This window comes from Gobio gobio, assembly GCF_949357685.1.
Source record: "Gobio gobio genome assembly, chromosome: 1".
In the NCBI taxonomy this organism is placed as follows: Eukaryota; Metazoa; Chordata; class Actinopteri; order Cypriniformes; family Gobionidae; genus Gobio; species Gobio gobio.
In genome coordinates this window covers 61,495,004-61,510,766 of record NC_137097.1, presented here as the reverse complement: position 1 = coordinate 61,510,766, position 15,763 = coordinate 61,495,004, and the positions used below count along the sequence as shown (strand labels likewise).

The 15,763-nt window shown below is 37.6% G+C and overlaps 1 protein-coding gene across 1 annotated transcript; it reads left to right on the top strand.

Annotated features, from left to right (window-relative positions):
* The first annotated feature begins 6,782 nt into the window (after positions 1-6,782).
* On the top strand, positions 6,783-15,105 carry LOC307131458 (uncharacterized protein). The gene is made up of 10 exons (XM_079825119.1): positions 6,783-7,213; positions 7,338-7,405; positions 11,932-12,058; positions 12,150-12,310; positions 12,439-12,587; positions 12,675-12,831; positions 12,921-13,014; positions 13,117-13,183; positions 13,285-13,370; positions 13,463-15,105. Exons 2-10 carry the CDS (start codon positions 7,345-7,347, stop codon positions 14,316-14,318), a joined length of 1,758 nt encoding a protein of 585 aa, XP_079681245.1. The 5' UTR covers positions 6,783-7,213; positions 7,338-7,344; the 3' UTR covers positions 14,319-15,105.
* Positions 15,106-15,763: the final 658 nt, after the last annotated feature.

Genomic DNA, 15,763 nt, shown 5'->3' with positions numbered 1-15,763 from the left:
AGTCATTAGGATCAATGAACACTTCAGGTAGGTGTGTTGAGCTAAACATGTAGAGCAGGGTTATTCAAATCTTGCCCTGGAGGGCCAATGCTGCAGCTCCAACCCCAATTAAACACACCTGAACCAGCTAATCAAGGTCTTATTAGGGATACTAGAAACTTTTGCACTTCAGGCAGATATCTATGGCAAAAACACAAGTAATTTGTTTTTCAAAAAAGAAGAATCCTACTATAAATATTAAAATGTATAGAGAAACATTGGAGCAGACATTAGTTGTAAGGTTTTTAGGAGTATGGATGGATTCAAAATTAAATTTCAGAATTCATATACAGAAAATAATAGATAAATGTAAAAAAGTGATAAATATAATGAGGTGTCTAGCTGGAGCTGAATGGGGAGCATATCGGAAATCGCTCAAAAATATTTATGTGGCACTAATTGGAGCAACTATAGATTATGGTAGCATGGTGTATAGTTCTGCCTCAAAAACCCAACTTGCTAAGATTGAGACAATTCAAAATCAAGCGTTAAGGATATGTTGTGGAGCAATGAGATCATCACCAGTTTCATCACTTAATGTTGAGACGGGAGTAATGCCACTAGGAATGAGAAGGATTAAGTTAAGAATGAGATACTGGGCAAACATAAAAGGTCAATTGGAAAATCATCCAGTTAAGAATATTTTAAGTGACTGTTGGGAATATAACTATAAAAAATTAACAAGTTTTGGGTGGTTTATTAATGAGGAGGCAAGAGAAATGATTAAGGATGTTAATATTGCCAGCTGTGTGGTTCTGTCAGCAATTCCTCCTTGGTTTTTTCCAATGCCTTATATTGATATCCAGTTACACAAAGACAAACATAATAAGGAGAATATCCTGGATGGCGTAAAAATACAAGATTATATAGATCATATGTATTTTGGTGCCATCCAGATATATACGGATGGCTCAAAAGATCCGGATTCTGGTATAACATCTGCAGCAGTATTTATACCTCAATTTAAAGTTAACATTTTGAAAAGAACATCAGATCACATTTCAGTATTTGCATCAGAATTAATAGCAATTATATTAGCATTACAGTGGGTCGAAGAAGTTCAACCAATCAGATCAGTTATATGCACAGATTCTTTATCTGCAATTGAAAGTCTAGCAAGTGGTATATCTACAGCTAGACAGGATTTAATTTATGAAATATTGCAAAGTCTTTTTAGAACCAGACAATTGGGAATCATTATTAATTTTCTTTGGATACCAGCTCATATGGGGGTGGCAGGTAATGAAGAGGTGGATAGATTAGCCAAACAGGCCATAACATTTCAAGAAGTTGATATCAAAATTGCATTGAGTAAGACTGAGATTAAAAGTATAATAGCTAAGGAAGTTAGAAAGAAATGGCAGAATGAGTGGGACAGTGGAAATAAGGGTCGACATTTATACAACATACAAGGAACAGTTGGTTTAGAAAGAAGAAACATTGGAAATAGGAGGATGGATGTTATAATTTCAAGAATGCGAATAGGCCATTGTCTACTAAATCAAAGTTTGGTCAGGATTGGGAAACACCAGACTGGGTATTGTGAAAAATGTAGTTCGGAAAATATGGAAACAGTAGAACATGTATTATTAAAATGTGAGGCTTATGCAAGAGAAAGATTTAAATTATTTCAAGCATTAAGAGTAATGGAAATGGAAGTTTTTTCTATCAAAGCATTATTAGGTAATGGCCCAAAGCAACTTAAAATATATGAAGAAGTATTTAATTTCTTAAAAGACACTCATTTAAGTAATAGGATTTAGGTCACTACTACCATAACGTTATCCACACTCCAATCCAGTAGGTGGCGGGAATGCACCATTTAAGTTTGGTTTGCCAACCGCCATTAAACTTGAAAAGAAGAAGAAGAAGAAGAATGCACTTCAGGCAGGTGTGTTGAGGCAAGTTGGAGCTAAACTCTGCAGGACAGTGGCCCTCCAGGACCGAGTTTGGACACCCCTGCCATAGACCATTACATAAATCTCAGTTCATTTTCTGTAAAACTACATAGCATTCAAGTTAATCTTGAAGAATAAAAGAAAAAAATCCTTAAAGGGATAGTTCATCATTTACTCACCCTCAAGTTGTGCCAAACCTGTATCAGTGTCTTTCTGGTAACCAGACAGTTGACTGTAGCCATTGATTTCTATAGGGAAAAATACTATGGATGTCAATGGCTGCCATCAACTGTCTGGTTACCAACATTCATTAAAATATCATATTTTGTGTTCAGCAGAAGAAAGACACTCATACAGGTTTGGAACAACTTGAGGGTCAGTAAATGATGACAGAATTTTCATTTCAGGGTTAACTATCCCTTTTAAGCTGCATATTCACCTTATGTAGACCTTAATCTCTTTAAACATCACAAAATAGCCACGTCAGTAACTGTCTCAATAAACACAAGACTTTGTTTAATTTGTGTTTCAGTGGAAACAGCCTAAACTGAATGGAGAAAGAATTCTTCTTTTGGCTTTTTATGGCGGTTGGCAAACAAACGATAGGTGCATTCCCGCTACCTACTGGACTGGAGTGTGGCCCATTGATGAATATGGAAGAACTAAGTAATTAAATCAATAAATAAAAATAAATATTGCATTACCTTTTAAATCCTATTAAACAAATCTACCTTTCTTAAGAAATCCATGAATGCATTGTATATTCTATGATGGTTCAGTCCATTATTCAGCATTGTTTTAAGTGTAAGTTTACCTATCCCCAATTCTTTTAATTCTTCCAACAGAAGTACTCGTTCATTTTCATAAGCATTACAATATAATATTACATGCTCTACTGTTTCTGCTGATCCACATAAACTACAATTCCCGGACTCATGTTTACTCATTACATAGAGAGAATAATTTAAAGCCGTATGCCCAAGGCGAAGTCTGGAAATAACTGTATCTTCTCTTCTACTACCAAAATTAGCTCTTTCACCCCCTATTGATTTTGGATATGAAAAAGATGTCTTCCTCTTCCCTCCTCATTCCAAAGGTTTTGCCACTTTTCTTTTATTTTTGTTCTAATTTTAGCCTTAACTTCGTCTTTACTTAGTGGTATCTTGATTTCTATACGTGCAAATTTCAAAGCCTGTTTTGCTACATGATCAACTTCTTCGTTTCCATCCACTCCCACATGTGCTAGAAACCACTGGAAACACATCTTAATTTGAACGGAGATCGGTTACATTCCCTAAATTTAACAGTGATTCAGGAATATGAATAATTACCTGATTAGTAAATTAAGTGATCAGGAGATAAGTCACAGGTCAGGTGATTATGCTGTCGACAATAACTCAATGTATAATAAATGTCAGCATTATCAGGATGGTGCTTCTCATTTTTTAAATTGTCCATCTTAATCTCCCTTCACTCATGGGAGCAATGTGCTCTGCAAGCACTGAAGACATGGGCATTCCTGCTCATGTTTGTCTCTTGCATTTCAAGAAATCAGTTAAATGATGTTAAATTTTCCGATAAACGTTACTAAAGCAAGAAGCAAAAATGTCTAATTATAGTCAGTAACAATACAAATCAAACGCAAATAACAAGCACGCAAAATAAAGGAACAGAGAAATAATAAGGTAGATGGAGCATTGTTTGAAATTGTACAAGAGAAGTCATGTATGTCAGGTGGTTCAACACACAAGACTGTATAGGATGCACCTGTGTTTTCTCTCTAATGAAGAAGCGTCAATTAGGCTACTGAGAAGTACACATGCTAAACCAGAATGGGTGTTTACCAATCAGTGGGCAATTTCAAACTACAACAGATGTTTTTCAACCATTTTTCAACAGACTTGCTAAAGCCCACCCCTAAACCAAGCCCCCAGTGGATCAGAGCACATCAGGTAAAGCGATTGAAAATACCCATCGTGGTTTGAAAACGCCCCACTGATTGGGAAACACCCACTAGTGTTCTGCAGAGATACACACCTACATGATTTTGTGCTCATCAACTACAAATCACTGTTAGTTCAATGTCACTGTCTCCACCCATGTGTGCTGTCGACTTTCATCACAATTTCAATGGTGATCCAACAAACTTTAAACATTGAAATGTCAATCTCAACCAAAATGATGGTTTGGATCAAAACTCAACATTGTATCAATGTTACCATGCTGTTTGGGTTTTGTCTATGTCATTTCCAAACATGCTGTACCTTTCAAGGGTGTTTTTAAAAAGCTAAGAAATTGAAGTTAAATAAGAGTATTGTGCATACATGAAATGCTAAGTATTAATTCAAAGCTAATCCCATTTTTTTCACACACAAAAAAATGTCATTTCCACCACATGCTGTCATTTCCACTACAGAGGGCAGTGTGGTGGAAATGACATTTATGATTACGAAGTACAATTTATATGGATTGCGAGAGTAGATTTTTGTAATAATTTTTATATTATAATATATTACAATACTTATTATACTGTTTCTCTACATTCACGTTAATTCATTGTCATTTCCACAACCCTGTCATCTCCATCACCACACATGTATTTTTAAAAAATACTTTAAAAGTTCTCATCACACATTAAAAATGTATCCAAATGTATGAGATCATGCTCTACTTAATATAGTATATGTATAATTTCACATTGTGTAACAGGTGTACAATTCAGCATTTGGTCCTTAGGGCAGTTCATTTATCTCATTGACAAATTTATAATTATTGTACATTGTGGACAAACTAGTTGCAAAAATGATCGTAGACAATTCTTGAGTGGCATAAGTTTTCTATTTTTAAATAACAGCTGTATTGAGATGTGGTGGAAATTACATTTGTTCATTGCAGGGCGGAAAAAAAAAAAATAATACAAAATTCTCTTGTAATCTAAGTTTGTCCTCTTACAGACCTTAAAACTAGACAAATTATTTAAACTTATGAGACGTGACTTTTGAACAAGTTTTTTTTAATTCAACTTCACATGGCTAAAAGTGCCCCTAGTTGAAGAAACGCCCATATGGGGAGAACAAGTATTTGATACACTGCCGATTTTGGAGGTTTTCCTACTTACAAAGGTCTGTCATTTTTATCAGGTACACTTCAACTGTGAGAGACGGAATCTAAAACAAAAATCCAGAAAATCACGTTGTATGATTTTTAAATAATGAATTACCATTTTATTGCATGACATAAGTATTTGATCACCTACCAACCAGTAAGAATTCTGGCTCTCACAGACCTGTTAGTTTTTCTTTAAGAAGCCCTCCTGTTCTCCACTCATTACCTGTATTAACTGCGCCTGTTTGAACTCGTTACCTGTATAAAAGACACCTGTCCACACACTCCATCAAACAGACTCCAACCTCTCCACAATGGCCAAGACCAGAGAGCTGAGTAAGGACATCAGGGATAAAATTGTAGGCCTGCACAAGGCTGGGATGGGCTACAGGACAATAGGCAAGCAACTTGGTGAGAAGGCAACAACTGTTGGCGCAATTATTAGAAAATGGAAGAAGTTCAAGATGACGATCAATCTCCCTCTGTCTGGGGCACCATGCAAGATCTCACCTCGTGGGGCATCAATGATCATGAGGAAGGTGAGGGATCAGCCCAGAACTACACGGCAGGACCTGGCCAATGACCTGAAGAGAGCTGGGACCACAGTCTCAAAGAAAACCATTAGTAACACACTACGCCGTCATGGATTAAAATCCTGCAGCGCATGCAAGGTCCCCCTGCTCAAGCCAGCGCATGTCCAGACCCGTCTGAAGTTTGCCAATGACCATCTGGATGATCCAGAGGAGGAATGGGAGAAGGTCATGTGGTGTGATGAGACAAAAATAGAGCTTTTTGGTCTAAACTCCACTCGCCGTGTTTGGAGGAAGAAGAAGGATGAGTACAACCCCAAGAACACCATCCCAACCGTGAAGCATGCGGTGGAAACATCATTCTTTGGGGATGCTTTTCTGCACATGGGACAGGGCGACTGCACCGTATTGAGGAGAGGATGGATGGGGCCATGTATTGCGAGATCTTGGCCAACAACCTCCTCAGTAAGAGCACTGAAGATGGGTTGTGGCTGGGTCTTCCAGCATGACAACAACCCGAAACACACAGGTGGAGTGGCCTAGCCAGTCTCCAGACCTGAACCCAATAGAAAATCTTTGGAGGGAGCTGAAAGTCTGAATTGTCCAGCGACAGCCCCGAAACCTGAAGGATCTGGAGAAGGTCTGTACGGAGGAGTGGACCAAAATCCCTGCTGCAGTGTGTGCAAACCTGGTCAAGAACTGCAGGAAACGTATGATCTCTGTAATTGCAAACAAAGGTTTCTGTAGCAAATATTAAGTTCTGCTTTTCTGATGTATCAAATACTTATGTCATACAATACAATGCAAATTAATTACTTAAAAATCATACAATGTGATTTTCTGGATTTTTGTTTTAGATTCCGTCTCTCACAGTTGAAGAGTAGGGCCTACCTGATCAAAATTACAGACTTCTTCATGCTTTGTAAGTGGCAAACCTGCAAAATCGGCAGTGTATCAAATTCTTGTTATCCCCATAGACCAACAATGTTTCTGTTTTCAAACATTTAAAAATACACCTCCTGAAACTTTGGGACAGATATGTAAATAAAAGAGAAAAAAGAAAACCAAGAAAGCATACATTTAAATTAAATATATGTTTTAGTTTCAGGTATTAACAGAGAATTTTGACAAGACTAAGAACAGGAAATGCAGTCTCATTTTGCGCGTCCTTTTTCTGAGCCTTGCATAATCATTTCCTTTGTGCTTTTCTACCTCATAAAAACCACGTTATAACGAAGGCTCGTCTTGTTTATCTGAAGTGCGTTCTGTTTGTTTTCCGTGGAATTCTGGTGCGCGTGAGCACAGGCTAGAGATCCGCGTGAGCGCGCTTCTGTCAGGAACAGCACGGTCGCGAGCGGGGCGGGACGGGAGCGGCTGGGAGTCAGTGGAACAGCAGAACTGTTGGATCTGTTGCGTGTGTTCCTGGAAAGTTCGATACGCCCATTGGCAAGTTCCATGTTGCTTTGGCGAATGGGGAAGCATATGGTAGAGCATTATTTGCGCGGTTCAAACTGCTCGTCTGGGCATTTTATTCGTTTGGGACTGAAATAATACGTTTCAGTTGTCTACAGAGTGATTAGTAAATTAGGCTTCTTTTATTTTTACTTTGCCGACGCGGTCATTTACAGTTAAGAAGACCAGGTATGAAAAACATTACACTTCAACTATATTTTGTGAGGAATCACATTTTATCATTTTATTTTATTACATAGCCTACTCTATGTATTATTGTTTAAAGATGTATGATATATTTGTGCTTTTATAGGACGAGGATGTTTTCCACATTTCTTTGTCAGATCATCCTCGCACTCATCTGCCAAACACTTTGTTCCGGTAAATGTTTCTTCCGCTAAGAATGTGCTTTTGCTCTATATGTTACTTTAATATATAATATCCCCATGTTTATCTGCTTCAAGTGTGTGTGTGTGTGTGTGTGTGTGTGTGTGTGTGTGTGTGTGTGTGTGTGTGTGTGTGTGTGTGTGTGTGTGTGTGTGTGTGTGTGTGTGTGTGTGTGTGTGTGTGTGTGTGTGTGTGTGTGACATTATGGGGACAAAATGTCCCCAAAAAGATGGCAATATCCCAAATCCTTGTGGTGACATTGTTGGTCCCCACAAGGAAAATAATATAAATAATATAACTACTAGGGTGAATACTGGTAAACTGGGACACTTTCTGATAATTTACCTTGTGCATAATTTTTTATTATGATCCAAATGTCTTAGCCCCTCATATGATTCTATTTTAAATAGCTTAAGATCTCTACTATACTATACAGAATAAAAAAAAGAAAGAAACATTAAACACAGGATGGGTGACTCTTCCTTAAACAAACATTGACCCCAAACCACATTTTTCCAGGTGTTTGTCAAACTGGGACACCTTTATTGGCAAACTGGGACACTCAAGTCAAACACATTCAATTATTATTTATTAAATTATAAGTGTAGGCCTAATGAATTAAATACACCATAACAATATAAACAAAAAAACAACAATAATAAACATCACTTTTTTTAAGGGACAGCAGTTTCACCCCCTCCCTCTCGCCTGCCCACACTATTTTGTATTGGGTTTAATTTATTTCATATAAATTTACATAAAAAAATAGGAACCTTCATGAACATATCTTCTTATAGACTAATTAATTTCACACAGGCTAAATTAGATTTTTGCTTTTTGTACGGTTAGTCTACACGTCAATACAGCCAGTGCAAGTGAATGCCTCCCCGTCTTCAATGATGCCATTCTCCTTGCCACACATAAAACCAGTCCTCACAAATAATGCACATGATCCAATCCTCTGTCTTCTTGGGATCATTTATCACCACCAAATTTGGCTTTACAAATATTGCAAATGTCCTGACCATCCGAGCTTGTACCCTACATCTTTCTTGTTTTAGTTTTTTTTGACAGTCTTTGTTTTTTAAGGCAATTTATGAAATGTTGAATGTGAAAGAATATGAAAATTTAATCAGTCTTTGTTGAAATATCTAGCTAGCTAACTAAATTTATGAGGGGTATATAAAAAGGGAACTAAATTTCCCCATTAGAATGATTTAAATGGCTGTCCCAGTTTGCCAGTAGTACCCTGTCCCAGTTTAACAATACGCTATTGGCAAACTGGGACAGTGTCAAAATCGCATAAAAAACTAGATGATTAATATTAAATGTGATTTTTTTTTGATTCACCATTACATCCCATAACAAAATATATTACAATTACAAACGATTCATGAGTTTTTTTTATTTTTATAACCATAACATTATTCACCTCAGAATGCTGTCATTTTACTTAAAGGGTTAGTTCACCCAAAAATGAAATTTCTTCCATTAATGACTCACCCCAATGTTGTTCCACACCCGTAAGACCTCCGTTCATCCTCGGAACACAGTTTAAGATATTTTAGATTTAGTCCGAGGGCTTTCAGTCCTTTGAATGTAAGTGTATGCACACTTTGCTGTCCACGTCCAGAAAGGTAATGAAAACATCATCAAAGTAGTCCATATGTGACATCATTTGGTTAGTTAGACTCTTTTGAAGCGTTGACAATACATTTTGGTCCAAAAATAACAATCTATCGCACCAAATAACACGTCACAGCGTCTTACGTCAGCAGCGTCACTGTGGCGTCGTGAACGCGGATTCAAACAAAACCGGAAGAGAAGACAATGCTTAATAATGTCTTAGTTTTTGTTATTTTTGGACCAAAATGTATTGTCGACGCTTCAAAAGAGTCTAACTAACCAAATGATGTCACATATGGACTACTTTGATGATGTTTTCATTACCTTTCTGGACGTGGACAGCAAAGTGTGCTTACACTCACATTCAAAGGACTGAAAGCCCTCGGACTAAATCTAAAATATCTTAAACTGTGTTCCGAGGATGAACGGAGGTCTTACGGGTGTGGAACAACATTGGGGTGAGTCCTTAATGGAAGAAATTTCATTTTTGGGTGAACTAACCCTTTAACATCCCGATTCACTGCAAGGTGGTTGAATATGGTAAGCCACACTCCCTGGAAGTGATGTCATAGCCACATAACCTATATTTTTTATCACATACTTGCTTATGATGAGCTCAGTGTTGATTTTTATTAATGGAAGCATATACATGTAAATATAGAAATTATAAAGCTTAACTGTCCCACTTTACCCATTGTCCCACTTGACCTTTATTCACCCTAATATAAATAATATAGCTTTTGTTTTTTTGAAAATGTAAAAATGCAGAAGCTCCCCTTTCGAAAACGGTTCCTCACATTGCGTCGCTAGACACTTATGGGAAAACTCTTTATCTCGAAATATTGAAGCCTTATTTTTAAAATGCAGTGCAGCTGCACAGCCAACATTATGCACTTTTAAAGCCAGTTGCTCCACCCATGTTGGCAGGCTCAGCTCGCCGTTTGGTTCGCGCACATACAGGGCCGGCTCTAGCTCTTTGGTTGCCCTAGGCGAGATTGAGTTTTGAAAAAATACAAAAACCTGGGGAAAATAAATGCAGGACATGCCATTCAGAAAAAAATTGGGCACAAATGGGTTAAGTATTTATAAAAACTATACAAACAAAAATGCTCCTATAGTTACTCCAAGACTTAAAAAGCTAATTATGACTTAAATGATACACTCTAATAAATTGCACATACAAAAATGTTACAAAGAAAGTTGGAGGATATTTAACAAATTATGACTCAAACTATGGATGAACAAACAAAAAGGCTTTTATAGTCACTCCAACACTTAATCAAGAAAATTAAGACTTGAAGGATCAACTGCAATAAATTGTTCATACACAAATGCTAGAAAGAATGTTCAAGGATATTTACCAAATATTAACTCCATAAACTGTGCAAAAACTCTCTTAAGCACCTGTAAAGACACTTAAGCAAATTATGACCCATAAACTGGATTAACTATGCCCTCTACAAACAAAAGTGCTATTATGGATACACTGTACTTACCACTACAAAATTAAAATATATAAGTTCTTGTAGCTCTATCCCTATCTTAAATAATAAAAGATGAACAGTTGTTTCTGGCATTTCTATTCACCTTCAAAATTGACGCAGCATTAAAATTTGGCTCGCCTGGATTTCCTTATTGTCAGTGAAATGCGTAGTAATATGTAGATAACTAGCTAGCTAGTGATAGCTTAGTGACAGCAATAAAACGTCCAATGCCGTCCAATATTAGTTGATAATATCGATAATACGAAGTAAATTTATTTCGTTTGACACCTTTATGGCTGAGATGAGAAGACTTACCTCTATACTGGGCTTTCTTGTGATCGTCTGCCTTTCTCTTTTTCCGTCCCTGTGCACTCGAGGGTTTCTCTCTTTCCGTCCCTGTGCACTCGAGGGTTTAGACCGCTTCATTTTTGAAGAACGCGCCAGTGATGAGCACATGCCTGACCAACCGCCTGAACGCCTGTGCTCGACAATACTCACTATCAATTCAATCTAATAATCAGGTTAAGTAATTAAACGTGCGGCTGAGGGGGCGCCCAAGGATGATCATGTTTAATGAACAGTATGTTTTATTTCGCTTGTTTTAACTATATGCTTATTGGGAAGTAAGTTTAAGGGCGCCACAAGAGGGCGCCTGGCTGCGCCCCCAACACATTTGTCGCCCTAGGCAACCGCCTAGCTCGCCTATAGCAAACGCCGGCCCTGCGCACATATGTCGCCTTGCCATAGGTTCGTGCAGTTCCCGCAGCTCAACCAACCAGCACGCTTATAGCTTGCATAATGTTGGCTGTGCAGCTGCACTGCATTTAAAAAATAAAGCTTCAATATTTAGAGAAAAGGAGTTTTCCCATAAGCGTCTAACGACGCAATACTCGTTCCCGTTTTTCTCAGGTGAATAACCAAGACTTTTTCTGTGAAGCTTAGGTTTAGGGGTAGAGTAGGGGGATAAAACAGTATAGAAAGCCCCCATAAAACATTAAAACACAGCGGACACATTTGTAAATGACTTTACTTAGACCCATTGTGCGAACTGTCTCTTTAATACCGCGTGTTTTATATACATGTTACTGCTGATTGGGCTGACTATTTTGACACACCCACCAAACAAGAGAAAACGTATCTCAAACCCTGTTGCATACCGTTTCCAGGAAACATGTCGTTCAACCCAGAAAGCAGAAACCATAGCAAAACATTGCGCACTGGTTTGAGATTGAACGTGCCCCTGTCCTGTTAAATTTTACTTTAATAAAAGTTTTTTTTATTTATTCACGCAGTATTTAACCAGTCAAAACAACAACGTTTACTTTAACAAAACAAGTTCTACTTTAGTCATTTGTGATGGTGATTTCACTTCTTTTAATTTCCTCCCTTTCATCTCATAAATCTCTCTAGAACCCACAGAGGAGGACTTTAAGTGTTTCAATGACTATGAGACCGAAATGAAGTGCAGTTTCGAGTCTGACGGCCTCATAAGTTGCTCTGAATACAAACTCAACATTACACACCCTGTAGTAGATTCGTAAGTGTTTGGTTAATTTCTCTATAACTATAACTAAAAGTATTTACTGTTCATTTAGCTATCAATGACACGATTAACTCTTATATTGCAGGTTTAAAAAATATACATGCATCTTCGAGAGAAGTCAACACAGTGCCAGTTGTGAATGCAAAATTGAAGTCCAAGGGTTTGTTTTAACAGAGATATTCTCTACCACACTTCTGAAAGGAACAAATGTTTTATTAGCCAAAACATTCGAGACAGGGAATTTCAGTGAGTATAATTGTTGTTTATGTTCATGTTAGGCTTTTCTATTACTTTTACATTTTCTGAAATTGAAAAAAAAAGTGTTATCTGGCCTTATCTGACACATTTACAACTGTGATTTTCATTTTTTGCAGTCAAACCAAAAACTCCAGTCGTATCAGTGCAGAAGACTGAAAAAGGAAATTTTAATGTAACTTGGAATAACCAGTATGAGAAAAAAGTAAAACGTTTTGCAGAAAGTTTGAGTATACATCTGACCTATAGGATTGAAGGACATGAAAACGTAAGGAAGATATATGACTTTGATATGAAATATATTCATGCATATTCACACAACGATGTATCATAAAGAAAAACATTGTCCATACAGATTTCCAAAACGGTGTCAAACTCCCAGGCATTTTATGAGATTGTGGGCACACATCTCCAGCCAAACACCAACTACATTCTGACAGCAAATATGAGCACAAACTATAACGATCACAAGATATTGAGTGACGATAGCGAACCAGTTGAGTTCACCAGCTGTAAGTTTATGTATTTTGTTCTCAGAGTCATCACTGTGTGTGTTTTAATGCTCTTTAATAATCTGGATCAATCTGTATGTGCTCCACAGCCTCATCTCCACATGAATTAGTCAAAATGGTGGTTCCAGCTCTATGTGTTGGTTTAATCATCATCATTTGTACTATCTTCATCTGCGTTTTGAGGTGAGGTCTCCATTTTGTGTCTCGCAATCATTCAACATTTTGCTATTAATTTGTGCATCCTTGACAAATTTTGTTCTGACACACTTTACTTCCTCATTACAGGATGAAGATGAATTGGTGGGACAAAATCTCCAAGCCAAAAATAAATGCCAATCTTGGAGAAGAGAAGGTGGGAGAAAGATATGCAATTTGTTTAGTTAACTATTTATTTTTTATCTTGAAATAGTTATCTATAAACTCAACCCCTTATTTTTCATTGTTGTTTAACAGGGTCATATTTTGCCGCCCTCCCATATGAACTTCTCCCCAATCCATGTAGAGATTCCAAAACTGGACTTTCAGGAGAAAGAGAAGTTGTACGTTTTTCCGAAAACCTCAGAAACGAATGACAGACTAGCATCATTCTAATTCTGATTAATAATGCCTCAACATGTTTGTCTCTCTACAGGATCTCGGCGTCATCAATAGATACAGACAATGAGAAAAGTTCTCACAGTGTTGAGTCAGCGGCAGACGATTATGGCCAGGCTGGCTTTGATTCTGGTAGTGACAAGGAGAATTGCAGTGCGATCAACGTCTCATCACGTGTCAATCATGCCCTGAGTGAAGATTTAAAATCCTTTTTTTCCAACAACACACCCGGCAATGAGGGCACTGCGATGGTAGTCAAGAGTGTTGGTATAAGTTCCTCAAAAGACCGCAACCGTGCAAACCGAGATTCGGGAAACTGCTCTGGCTCATCGGTTTTCAGCAACATGTCGTATTTGGAAACGTCCACTGATCATTCTTCATTCCTGGAGCAGCTGAGTTGTGATTATTCCTGTCAATCCAACAAGAAGGAAGTTTTTAGCTTCGAAGACGTCTCTATGAGCGCTGATATCAGCAAAAGCCAGATTAACTGTCCCGCTAATGATGCTATGGAAGACTGTTATCAGTGCTTCAACAGTGTTGTGAACCAGGGAAATGATCCAGATGCAGATGTTCGCTTGAACCTTTCAAATGATGTTGATGCTGATGAAAAGTTAATTGTGAAAAATCTCATCACTAGTAAAAATCCACTTTATCCTTCTCTGTTGGTCCATGATGTCACACCAAGTGATGGTGGATATCAGGCTTTTGAAGGCTTAACAAAGAGCACAGAAGGACAGTGGAGCACGAGCATCAGAACTGAACAAGCGCTTAATGAATGTGGAGCGCTGAAATTCCCCAAAGATCCCACATCATCAGAGCAGCAAAGTTTGAGGGCCACTTCTTTGCATTTCTCACCCATTATTCAAATAGACATGTCCTATCAGTCTGTCTAGCTACGCTCTACATAACTGAAACACTGAATTATTTTTGTATTTAACCTCTACAGTTACAAAGAAATATGACCAATAAGATCTACTGTATGCAAATGTTCATTGTTTGTGTAACTCAACGCTAAGACCTTGAATTTAGGTTTGAGTGTTTCTAAGCGAAGATTTTGAACAGTGCCTTAAATGCTCAAAGAGGTCATGCTTTACTATTCTTGACATACATTTTTCTTTATTATTGTACACAATTACACAAACAATGTCAAATGTGACACTGAGTCACATCTGCAAATGCAAATTTTAATGATAACATGCATGATAAGTGCCTTAAATACTCTAGGAGGTCACGTATTACTTTTCTTGTATTTTTTGTATTCTATTATTTGACATTCGCTCATTTCAAATTTTATAGGCATTTCTAAACCTATGTGATAACTCATTCTGTAAAAGAACTTGCATGTTTCTTTCTTTAAAACAAGATACAGTCTGTATATATGATATATTTAGATGTAGATGACACTGTTTTGTTTTTGTTTCTTAATTTCCAACAGGAATACTTAACATAGCTTGGACAGTTCATAGACAGTACCTACCTAGCCTGTTTAACTATGCTGTCAAACAAATGATAGATATGTGCCTAAAACGTTATATTATTTTTGTATGAATTCTATTATGTTGTTGTTTTCGCAAACTAAAGCACTCTTAACATTCTTAATAAGAACAATGTGGATACATACTTCTACTTGATGTTCATACTTATAAATAAAACCACATAATTGTGAAACAGAGTCTGAGTAAATACTGCAGTCTTTCGGGGGAAGTTGAACAGGTTTTGACAGGGCTTTTGTGTTATCCTATTGGTGTGAACCAGGAAGCTAGATTACATGATTTTTCCGCCCTTTGAAAGCACGTCATACACTTCTGCATGTCGAGACATTTACACATAATGTCGGTTTCACAGAGCTATGTCTAAACAAAAAACAACTTTGTTCCCTTAACACTAGAAGTCCCAGGGAGCAGCCATTTGGCTTTTCTACCTATAAAACCCGCAGGACAGCCGATGGGCTGGAAGGCTTTAGGCTAATATCCTTAATCAGCTGTGAACAGTTGCTTTTGTTATGTAAACAAGGTGGGGCCATGCTGAGCCACTTCAAGGAAACTTGTGTTTCACTTTGCCATCTTACCAACCCTTTGTACACATATTTACAAATAATATTAAAAAGTGAGTGAGTACATTCCAGCAATCACTCACAATCCTGGCACTGCCATGGTATCTCCCGTCTGCATTTACCACATGTGTATCTGTAGCAGTGGGTGGACCTGTCATCAAAGCGTAGGTGTCGCATGATGTCTTGGAAGCGGTTTCGCGGCATTGTTCCAATGATATGTGGGTTTCCCAGGTTTGCTGACCAGCAGTCACGTAGTGATGGAACCTTGGTAAGCCCCCGGAAGAT